The sequence below is a fragment of the Phyllostomus hastatus genome, unplaced genomic scaffold (assembly GCF_019186645.2).
Source record: "Phyllostomus hastatus isolate PE091 unplaced genomic scaffold, TTU_PhHast_1.1 phas_contig_1, whole genome shotgun sequence".
Lineage (NCBI taxonomy): Eukaryota > Metazoa > Chordata > Mammalia > Chiroptera > Phyllostomidae > Phyllostomus > Phyllostomus hastatus.
This window is the reverse complement of record NW_025333498.1, coordinates 27,159,297-27,171,607: the sequence shown is the minus strand read 5'-3', so window position 1 is coordinate 27,171,607 and position 12,311 is coordinate 27,159,297. Positions and strand designations below refer to the sequence as shown.

At 38.0% G+C, this 12,311-nt stretch overlaps 1 protein-coding gene across 3 annotated transcripts in view; it reads right to left on the bottom strand.

Annotated features, from left to right (window-relative positions):
* The window catches only part of IFIH1 (interferon induced with helicase C domain 1), a 50,022-nt gene that overhangs the window by 32,040 nt on the left and 5,671 nt on the right, over positions 1-12,311 (bottom strand). Inside the window, exons 2-3 of one of the 3 annotated variants that reach the window (XM_045830782.1) lie at positions 10,646-10,814; positions 6,012-6,101 (exon numbers count right to left, since the gene is read on the bottom strand). In XM_045830782.1, the coding sequence (XP_045686738.1) occupies positions 6,012-6,101; positions 10,646-10,814 (259 nt within the window). Of the gene's footprint in view, positions 1-6,011; positions 6,159-10,645; positions 10,815-12,311 lie in introns of all 3 variants that reach the window. The other 2 variants (XM_045830772.1, XM_045830789.1) reach the window with 2 other exon arrangements.

Sequence of the window (12,311 nt, the reverse complement as noted above, 5' to 3'; positions counted from 1 at the left end):
TTTGAAGCTACCAGTGAGATGTCACTGCCTGTGTGGAGTTAGGAAGTCCTGTCCACATTTGGCTCCTGAAAGCCAGTATTAGTCAATTGCAGCATCCCAAAGAATACATTCCTCTAGTTAAGGGCTTTCCTACAAACATCATCTGAGATGATCACACATGCCTTATGCTAGTATTTTATAATTGTTCAAAAGATGAATGGTAAACTTTTAGGAATATTCTTTTAAATCCGTGGTACATTTGCACAATGGAATACTACTTGGCAGTAAGAAAGAAGGAAATCTTACTACCCTTTGTAACAGCATGGATAAACCTGGAGAGCATTACACTAAGTGAAATAAGCCAGTCAGAGAAAGACAAGTACCATGTGATTTCACTCATATGTGAATCTAACGAACAAAATAAACTAACAAACAAAATAGAAACAGACTCATAGATACAAAGAACAGGCTGACAGCTCATAGGAGGGGGCCTGGGAGGCAGGATGGAATAGGTGGGGGCATTAAGCAAAGAAAAAACCACCAACCCTGCAATAGTCTAGGTGCCCTGACACAATGGTACCTACTCTTTCTGTCGGTTACCTTTCCCAATAAGGTCTCAACCACTATGTGGTATCTATTTCTAGAGATTCTAAAAATTTCTAAACTTCTAGAGGTTAGTGCTATAGAACATTATTCTGGTCCTCCAGTGCAAGGATAAATTCTGTGGCATTTTAACAGAAAATAGTATAGAGCAAATCTAAGATTGGGCTTCGGTCTATAAAAAGGCAAAACAAAACAACAACAACAAGAGTGCTATAACAGATTGGGCCAGGGAGAAGGAGGCTGTCTTATAAAGGTCAATTTTTAAACCCCTCCTACAGAACATGATCTATGCAAAATATACCCACAATATATTCCAAAGCATAATGTCACCGGATAAACCTAAGGAGTGGAACATATGGGGGAATATGAAAAAGAAGGTATTAAAGTCTGAAAACAAGCAGGTTGGTAAGCTCATTAGCTAGGGTGGAATTTTAAAATCTTCACGTGAACGAATATATAAATCAAAATATACACATGCATTCATAGGCATGCGCACTGTATATTCACACAGGGCACATTCTACTCCCTTATACTATACTGAACGGTGAAATTACACTCTTCAGAAATGTAAAAGCGCCCTCTGCTGACCAATCTGAGTAGTTGCATTTTCTAGTTTGACGACAGCAAGATCCAACAGAGCATGATAAAAGAAGTTTGGGGGATATTCTGCGGAAGTCTGCATCATAGTAAGTCTATATCAAGTACAAAAATTTTATTTAGTTGTGAATTTCATTTATTTACTTTCTTTTTATTATGGAGCATTATTTCCTAAAACAGTATACTAAAAAGGTTGTTGTAAAATAACTACTCCCTTGTGACAAAGCAACAGCAGCAGACAACTAAAGCTGACTGTACAATCAATTTTATTGTCCACTTATAGAACTTTTAAATCCACATAATTATGTACTTGCTATAAGCAAAAGATTTTTAATGGAATGAAATGAATGTAGGCTTTGTGTCCTCTGCTCTTTTCTCTGGAAGGGTGGTCTACAGAGACACCGAAGTTTTCCAGTATTTTCTTGTGATATGATGATCAGTGACTTAAGAAAGCAGGGCTATGAGCCCAGCATTAAGGTCCTACTAATAGTCTGAGGACTATTCAAATATCCTTTAGAAATTATTGTGTTAACTTGGGAAAAAAGGCAGAACAAACAAAAAAACCCAACCAACTTTTGGTATTCCTTAATTAACCACTTCTGTTTCATGGGAAGCAGCTGGAAGGAGAAAAAGAGAAGAAATGCCAGCCCTCATGGAGGAGACGTAATGCAGTCACTCCCCAGATCTGCCCACTAGGGCACTCTGATATGTCAGTCACTCCTGGACGCGACTGCAATCAATTTCAGGGTAGGCCACCATTATTAAAGGCAGTCTGTCTCACCCATTAGGTGTATTGATGCATAAAAGGAGCTAAAAACAACATATGAGGAATCTTTGCATTAAATTATAAGTAATTAACATTTGTATGTACTCAATAAAAAATTTAAAAACTGGTTCAGAAATAAAAATTACAGAAATCTTCATTTGAAATTGGAAATAATTCGAGTTAAGTTTTTTCTTTCTGCATATGAAAATTCATATGTGCAGATTATGTGCACTTTAAAAATTTCTTTCAATGCCATTTTGGTAACTGTATTTGAAATCTTAACACAATATATTAGAATTCAAATTAAAGATTATGTATTATTGATAGTAATAGATACGCAAAACAAAATTATGCAAATGCATATGAGGCTAAGGGATACTTTCACATTTATTTTGACTGTTAATTCTGTTAAAGAAGCCAATGAGGCAAAAGCCTTCCACAGTAAATTTTGCAACAAAAAATTAATCAAAATAACTCTAATAATTTCTTTGGGTTCATGGTATTTTACAAGTTACTTATATCAGTACTTTTAGATCTGAAGAGCAGCAGGAAAATAAATGGACACTTGGAATAATCCACAGCAGGAGCGTCTATACCCTAACGCAAAGGCTCTGCGTTTTCATAAATAAGTGACTCTTCAGTACTGCTCTGGAAAGGGCCAGAATGGCCCCAGTCTGCTTTGAAATCTACATCACAAGGATGTTCCAGACTAGAAGAGAGTCCGTGTGTGGGATGGAGTCTTCAGGTTACTGTATATCGTCCTGAACACTCACGTGTCTTCAGACTATTATATATTCTAATAGCCTGTACTTTTCATTCATAGCACTCACTATAGTACTATTGCATGGTACTTACATGCAGCTAATATAGTGACTATTGTGTGCCTGGCACAGCCATCAGTTGAAATCACTGTGGGGGGAGAAGCCATTTCTGTCTCCTGCTCCCCTGGATTTACACTCCTGGGACACCATAAATATTTGTTAAATGAAAGAAGTGAAGGGATGAGAGGAAGGGAGGAACCTCAGGGGTGGAGTGGGGAGGGAAAAACCTTTTCTGTTCTCTATGGCCATTACTAAGATCCAGATTGTTTCTTCACAAGATGCAGCTTTAAGTTTTATATTCAACAGTAAGAAAACAGAAATTTAAAAAAGATTTGCTTTTAACTTTGTCCACTTTGAGACTCAGAATCCTCCATACATAAAGTACAATCCAATGGGATGCATTAGGCACCCTTTGAGGAAAACCTTATTTAAGATGCAGGATCATTTCCGAGCCTTTACTCTGTCCTTGGTTCTTTCCAGTATGGATTTAGAAAATAGCCAGGAACCCACAGAGATGTCAAGTAGCCTACCAAAGAAATGTACTAAAAGGTGAAAACTCCAAAGTTAGATAGTGGATTTTGGCATTCCTACCGATAGGATTTTTGAAGAAAAGCACAGTTGCACAAATGAAACAAGAAAAATCTTTCAGAAGTCAGATTTAAAAGCTTTGCTATTCTAGACATGAAACCTCACTATGGAACGTGTAGTCCAGGACCGGCAGGGGCGGCAGTGCCTGGGAGCTTAAGAGAAAGGCAGAAGCTCAGGCCCCACACAGGACCTGCTGAGCGGGCATCTGCACTGCAACAAGACGCCCCTCCAGTTGACCTCAGGAGCACTGTGTGAAGAAACAAAGACCATAAATGAGCCTAAACAGCAAGCAAACTGTAAAAAATACTGGTGCTATTCGTGATAAAGGATTGCTATAGAACATTCATATAAATCAGCAAGAAGGTGATAAAGAACCTAATAGAAAAGCAGCTAGGTAATTAACAAAAACAACAACAAAAATGAATACACTTGTAAATGTGTTTCACTAGGAATCAAAAGATTCAAATTGAAATAATAAAATACCCAGTTGTGAAAGTGTTAAAACATCACCCACTCCCGCATCGAGAGAAGAGGCTTTGGGACAATAGGTGCTCTCTATGTGGCTGGAGGGCATGTGAATTGATACTAGGTCCTGAAGTGAAATTTGACATTAATTATCGAATGTCTTAACATTGTAGAAATCCATAAATTTCAATTATATGATACATTTATAAAAGTTAAACTGAGACATAAATACAAAGAGTTATTGTGGCATTATTCATAACTTAGAAATTTGGAAGCAGCATAAATGTTCAATAATTCGATAATCAATTATAATGCATTCAGCATATAAAACTATCATTCAGTTTTTATAAGCCATTCTGTAGAACACCTAAAGAACACAGGAAAAATGTCATTATATATAAACGTCCAGGTGCGTAAACAGACGGGAAGGATACACACTCGATTGAGAGTATGGCTGGCTGACTTTGTATGTTTCTATATTTCAAATTTGCTGTAATGCAGCCACATCACTTTTCTGAACCAAAAATAGTATACTTTACAGTGGTCGCCGGAGTCAGCTTATACCAGCACACAAGGGCCAATTGTTAAATTTTCAGAAATTTTGTGAGCCAGTTGTTGAGGACAGTCATTAAAAAAATTAAGTTACATAAATGTATTGATACAATTAAATCAATGATATTAAAACAAAGGTAATGAATGTTTAAAGCCCATCATTTCCTGATCATTTTACTATATCATCTAGGATGTTGAGGCTATTTATGCCTATATGATGAAAATGCTACACAGTGGTTGAAGGCTTGAGATCAGCCTTAGTGGGAGAATTTACACCATGGAGATTGGTATACATTGCCAATCAGAGCTTTTTTCTTTTCCCCAGAGAGCTACTTGTTAAACACTTATCACATCACAGACTTTAAGTATGTCTTGAGAAACCAGAATGTGGCCCTCTGTTGGGGAGAGAGAAGAGGAGAGAAGGATTCTATCATGAACAAATTAGGGAGGGGAACATAATTAAATTAGTTGGGTCCTTCCAGAGCTGTTTCACACCAAAAAGCTGAACATGGTATCTTGTTCTCATGCCCATTAGTTACTGCAATTCAAGCCAATGCCAGTTTAGTACCTGTTCATCTTCCTACTGACAGCCTTAGTTTCTGTCTCCACTACCCAGCTGAGCCTCCCAGAGATACCCTAGTCTGTAAAATAGGAGACAAGGTAATGGCTTTACTTCATTATCAGAGCTTTGGATGAAACAAGCTGCGTAAGAACTGGGATATGTCCTGAGAAATATCACTTGGTGATTTTGTTGTTGTGCGAACATTGCAGAGTGTACACAGGCAAACCCGGATGGCACAGACCACTACACACTGAAGCTGTGTAGTGTAACAGCCTCTTGCTCTCAGGCCACTAGCCTTTACAGCATGTTAGTGTACAAACACCATGAGATTAAACCAAGCACAAGAGAAAATGAGGCAATCAAGAGATTCAATAAACATGAGATGTATGAGGCCAGGGCCAGGTAACACAGCATACTGCTTTACAGCAAACTTTTAGAGTACACTCTAAAATAGTGATAAAAAGTACAGTACAGTAAATACATAAGCCACTAACATAGTCATTGATTAGCAAGTATCATGCACTGCATGTAACTGCATGTGCTATACCTTTAGACGACTGGCGGTTTTTTGTTTAGAACATCACCACAGACATGTGAGCGATGCATTGCGCTGCCACCTCACAATGGCCACAGTGTCACTAGGCAATAGGAGTGTTTCCGCTTCATTATAATATTGCCGGACCACCGTCATATGTGAGGTCATCACTGATGCAAGCATCCTTATGTGGCACATGTCTATAACATATTTGAAAGTACATTGAAAACCGTGAAATATAGGGCATGTGTATGATATTTACCACATTGCAAAGGACCACAGATGTCTTCTAAAGTAAAATTAGAACCAAATGTGTTCGTATTCATAACATATTAATATTGCATTAGTTTTGAAAACATTTTTAGCCTCCAAGAGGAATTATTTTAATCTCTTCTAAAAATATTACTTTAATAAAAATGCTCACAAAAGCCCACAGCCCAAATTTTCTCCCTCTGCTTAACAATCCTGATGTCATCGACGCACGAGTTGCTTTTTTGGGAAGCAGTCATTGGTGTCTGCAAATTGTGTAAGTGTCCAAAGTACCTGAAATGGCAGAAGAATCCGCAAAAGATGACTCTGTGGAAATAGTCTCCACGTCCCAGCCCTGTGTCTCTGGATTTGGCAGATCTAAGGCTAAAAGAAGTGGCTCTTTAACTTCAGGACCATGTTCTTGTGATAAATTCTCATTTTCTATAAATAAAAGTATTAGAATGTAAAAAATAGCACAATGCACATTTTTGTACAGTATACATACAACCATTGTTGGCATTCTGAATGTACATTATATTGCAATATAAGCTTTTATACACTATAAATACCTGTTATTGTTTTTCTGAATACCAAGTGGGGGGTCCCTCATAGAGATTTTCCCAAATGCACTTGGACACCTGGACCCCTTGAAAGGTGTGGAACCTGGTTCTGTGGACACTGCAGTGTGGTGATCTCCTTTCTGACCATCTCCTCTTGGAAGTAAGCCACTCACTCAGTGGTGCAAGTCATACCTAAGGCTGAGTTAATGAAAATGCAAATTTGATGGTAGTTTTTCTTTAGCTTGTGCTCTTGCCATTTTGTTCCCTCACTGTATGTTTTACATGAGATGTACATATGCTTTAATGTCAGCCTAAATGCATGTATTCTGAATTTCTGGAGATTTTTAAAGAATTCAATGAAATATTCCATATCCTTCCTTTCTTCCCTTTATCTCTTCTGTCCGGTCTTTCTTCCTTCAACCAACATATATTGACTATTTTCTTAAAGGACTATGTGGTTACAAGAAAAATAAGAGTTTCTGTCCTTCAGAAGCTGCAATCTGTCAGAGAAGACTGATGCTATAAAGAAAAAAATTTGAAGTATCATTTTGGACTAGGCTATCTTAGAAAATAAAGGAGAATGAGTCTTGTACATATATAATTTCCTGGAAAAAAGTTGTTATGACTTTGGACTTTGTCTTTGGCCAGACAACTTGATAATGTTTGCAGCTAAATATTAAGTCTGTTTGGAATTTATAATCATAATACCCAACTTGTTTTGAACTTACTATATAAGCAATTTACATGTTAACTTATTCAATCTTCCAAATAACCTTAATAAGTGAGTGATATTATTATCCCCACTTCACAGAGAAGTAAATTGAGGCACAGAGAGGACAAGACCTGGCCAAAGTCACACATCTGGGGAAGCGAAGGAGCAAAGATTCAATAAGCATAAGGATTCAGAGCCTAGGCCCCCACAGCTGTCAGCTTGAGTCATCATAACAAAATACCATGGATTGGGTGGCTTGAGCAACAGAATTTTATTTGTTCACATTTCTGGAGATTGAAGTCAAAGATCAAGGTGCTAGCAGGGTTGGTGTCTGGTGAGAGCTCTTTCTTTAGTTTTCAAGGAAGAAGATTATAAAGGTCACTGTCTGACTATGTCCTTACATGGGGAGGAGAGAGGCTATCTCTTCTTACAAGGCCACCGTCCTGCTGAATTATGGCCCACCCTTTCGACTTCATGTAACATTAATTTCTAAACACCCTATATCCAGATACAGCCTCACTGGGAGTTACAGCTTCAGCATGTGGATTTGGGGTAACACAATTTAGTCCATAGCAGCTCCTAGCCACAAGAATAATCACAGCTAACTTTCTGGTCATCAAGACCTGCTAGAAAAATGCTTAGATTCTCATAAGATGTGCTGTTCAGCAAACAATATTTAAATCCCTGACTTTGTTGATTCAGTTTCCTGAGGAAAGAAAAAGTAAGTCCTACTTGTTTGGAACAAGTTGGTGTGAGAGCAGAATGCTGAGCCCCAGCCACAGATTGGCGTCTGCCCTCAGACCTTCAAAGGAAGCTCAGAGACCCATTTCTATTCTGCTCCCTGCCCTTGCAATAGCCCACATATCTGAGTCAACATCCATCGTAACCCACTTTGGTCCAGAGAGGGAGGGGCCCCAGCCATGAGGGGACCCTGACACGGGCCTGGGGTGGATGGAAGGCTGATGGAAAATTGGTGCCACTATTTTTCTTTTCCTAAGGACCTTCCACTTAGGCTCAGCCCTGGCCAGCCATGACATGTGCGTGGGCTGAGAGAATCTGAAAGAGGCTTAAGGACAAATTTATAGCATAGAATAAAGACAGTAATGAGGAAGGTGTGTGAATATTAAGTGTGCATGTTGAGATGTGTTTTAAGAAGTATGATATGAGGTTTACTATACATACTCCTTATAGATTGTTATTGTTCAAAGAATTACAATTTGAAAAATTACATTAAACTTCTAGCAAGGTAACTTATAAAGTAGAACTTAAAAATATCTTAGCAGGAAATACTGCCAGACACATTGTCTATGCAATCTAGAAGACACTTTAGGGCAGATCTTCTAGACCCTTTCGTGAACAATTATGCCACTGCACACAAGTGTAGAATGGATAGGTACTCTCTAGTTTGGGGGATGGATATAAGAAGGTCTTATGTGATCTGAAAGGCTGACCTTTCTAATATCCTTTGATATACTAAGGGTAAAATTTTCCAGGGGAAAAAAACAAACAGCAGTCATTCCCTTTTGAAGTTCAAGTTCTAGAATACTTGTCACAAATGGAAGTGTTCCCATGGCATCTTGAAAAGGATTCATCATGAAAGGGATGGTCTGGCCTGGGGCCCAGTTCATCGCTGTAGCATGTAGGATAGAGGCGGCCCCATCATTGTATGTAGCTTTAGAAAGTACTTTCAGACTTAACAAACTGGTCTCAGAGACATGTTATAGAAACAATGGCTGGGCCGTAATGTGTAAGTGTAAAAACCCATAATCTTGATGTTGCAACTGAGGCCCTTCCAGAAAACTGACGCAAAGTAAAGCTTCCAACTGAAAGGACGTTCTGTACAGTTCAGCTTTGCTGTGGAACAGAAGCAATGACAGTAGAAACCCTGGAACCTGCTTGTAGACAGATCCCGCAGTGACTGGATTTTGAAAGCAGGATTGACCAAGTTTGACTGAGTGAACAGCTCCCCCCACCTTAATCTTGAGTAATTCAAGAGAGAATGGAGAGCTGCAAGGCCTCCTGAGATTTTCACTTTGTGGAGGGCATGAACATATGACCTGCCAAGCATTTGTTTTGGGGTGAAGATAAAAGACCTTGTCCAAATATGTTTAGAGCATTTTAATTCAGTGCAATAAAAATATTCCTATCTATCTATCTTTATGTATATGTATATCTCTGTGTGTACTTCAAACCACTGGACAAAATTAAGCTACCTAATTAATATAATATAAAAACATAATAAACTGTTAATAATTAGCAATTATCTTTTTATTTTGCATAGGTAACTTAGAAAACAGTTTACTCGGTATCTTAATAGAAAGTATGGTATATGGGGGGAGGGGGATTTGTGTGTCTCCTTTAAGTCCATATCCTCAGCCTTTACAGTAGTGTCTGGCACACCTTTGGCACTCATGAAATGTTAGCTGAATGAATGAATGACCAAATGGGTAGACATGAGTTTGAAATAATTCTAATTCATTTAAATCAGTTATTACCAATTAACTTTCAATCTGTCTTACATTTAATTAATTTTTTTTAAAGATTTTATTTATTTATTTTTAGAGAGGGAAGGGAGGGAGGGAGAGAGAGAGAGAGAGAGAAATATCAATGTGCAGTTGCTGGGGGTTATGGCCTGCAAACGAGAGAGAGAGAGAGAGAGAGAGAGAGAGAGAGAGAGAGAGAGAGAGAGAGAGAGAGAGAGAGAGAGAGAGAGAGAGAGAGAGAAACATCAATGTGCGGTTGCTGGGGGTTATGGCCTGCAACCCAGGGCATGAACCCTGGCTGGGAATCGAACCTGGGACACTTTGGTTCCCAGCCCGCGCTCAATCCACTGAGCTACGCCAGCCAGGGCTACATTTAATATTTTTTAAAGCATAGGATACAAACTATGAAAAGAAAAATAAAATGACAGTTTATTTATTGAGTTTAGAGAGAGAGAGGAAGAGGGCAGTGAGAGAAAGGGAGAAAGATCAATTCTTGTTCCACTTATTTATGCACTCATTGGTTGTTTTTTGTATGTGCCCTGACCTGAAATCGAACCTGCAATCTTGGCGTATAGAGACAACATTCTAACCAACTAAGCAACACAGCCAGGGATAAGATGGCACTTTAAACCAGCTTTATAAATATATGACTATAAAATGTTACTTATATTATTATAATTTAATAATTTAAAAACTCACATAAAGTAATAATGAAATATGTTGGCTATTACAGGCATTTAATCAAATATTTAATAAATTCCTTTAAAACATATATAAATATCCAGAAGACTAAGCAACAGAGTCATAATAACCATTAAAGCATTTTCTTCCCATTTATTCTATGTTTAAAATATCTTGATAAAACTTTCAGACAATCACCTTGTTTTTAAAATAAGATGGGTAGTGGAAAGAGTGTTGGACGAGGAGTCAGCTCCCACTATGCCAATATTCTCGTCTATTTTGCTAAGTTTTGTGGTTTTCTGTAAGTTAATCTTTTCCTAGGCAGCAGTTTCCTCATTTGTAAAGAGGAGAAAAAGAGACCAACTCTCAAAGCCCTTTCAATTTTGAAATTTTGATTCTAAATATCTTAGTGTGTGGCCTTGTGTCTGCAAGTTTCATTAAACTCAATCATCGAGCAAATGTGCAAACCCTTCTTCGTGGAATCGGAAATACCTGCACTGGGTTCAGAGGCACTGGAGCCTGTCAGCTCCTGGGCAAGGGCTTCGTTCTCCGTCTGCCTCAGAACAAGCACAAACGTGGAAAACCAGTTTTCTTTCCGCACGATCCGTCTCAGCAGTTCTCTCACACCAGCTTCATTTCCATTGTGTTCTGCAGCAGATACCTGTTTTAAGAGAAAAACAGAATTCAAGATGTCAAACATCCTCAGCATTAATTTTAAAAGAAACTAGCCTTCATCAAGATTGAGCATTAAGCCTAAGTATAAATAAAGGCATTTCAAACTCTAGAGAAAAGAGCAGGGCCACTTGTAGCAAGAAATGTTTTACCTCAGCCATTCTGAGGAAGGGCTGCAAAAGAAAGGGCCTTTACTCTCTAGCCATTTTATGTTTATTTGCATCAGTTTATTTTTGTGTATTTAGGACCCAATTTCTACTTTTAATTCGTGAAGTCTGAAAATGGGAAGTCAAACATCTCTTAATCTAACTCCTATTTCTTCACTATTACCATGATGAAGTCACTACTATCACAGATTTATATCTTTGGCTATTTAATATTAGCAATATTTATTATTACTATAATATTTTTCTTAGGTTGGCATTTATTTAAAATTATGAGACAGATTTAACTCTCTATCTAGTCCTTTTTAAAGTAGTGAGCAGAATTATTTCTCCATTCTTTCATTACAACCCTTTGGCTTCACTTAATTTCCCTCTCAGATTAATAATCGAAGCAAACCTTTCTAAACCTGGATGAACACAAGCCACAGTTAGAGCAGAAAACAGAGACAGACAGGACACCACCAGTTTGCTGTGCCCTCAGGGGAACTACTTTATCTCTCTGATCAAGCCTTGGTTTCTACCTGCGTAAAATGCAGCAACTGAAAAGGACTTCAGGCATTCTCCATCCTTGCTGCACATGGGACTCGGCTTTAAAGAACACTGAAGTGTGGGATCTACTGTGTAGCTAGATTAGTTTTTCCTACAAAATGTATGTGTTTCCTAGTCCCTATAAATATATACCATAAGTTTTTAAAGTCAGGAATTTGCATTTTGGGGACAATGTCTGGCACAGATTCAGTGTTAACTATTTTTATGGATGACAAGGAAAAACATCTACCTTTACAAACATTTTACCAGTGAACACTGCTTAGTACATAAGCATATAGCATGGTTTCTACCCAGAGGATGTTGTAGTCTTATTAGCTAATAGTTAATAATGTTGTTATAAAGGCCTTGGATATATTAACCCAGCAGCTCTAAAAAAGGTAACAATATTGACCCACTGTACAGATCAAAAGTTCAAGGTGCACAGCAGCCAGATCGCCTCCCCGAGAACACACCGCTCATGCACAGCAGAGGGAGAAGCTGATTGCAGGAACCAGCTTCAGTGCTGCCTTCCTGTACTGATAGTTGCCCCTAATTTTGAGTTCGTTTTCTGGCAAGAAGGGTTAAAATAACTACTTGAACTTAATAAATGTTATGTGATTTCAGTTCACCTCCCCATGGCATTTTGTAAGCAGATTCTTACCCATTTCTTACCTTTTTCTTTAATTTCATTAATCTAATAAAAATTCTTTGTCTTCAATGGTGTTTGTAATGACCTTATTATTATCTACTAACTTAATCAGAAATAATTTCTCTAGAAAGAACAAGTGAAGCAC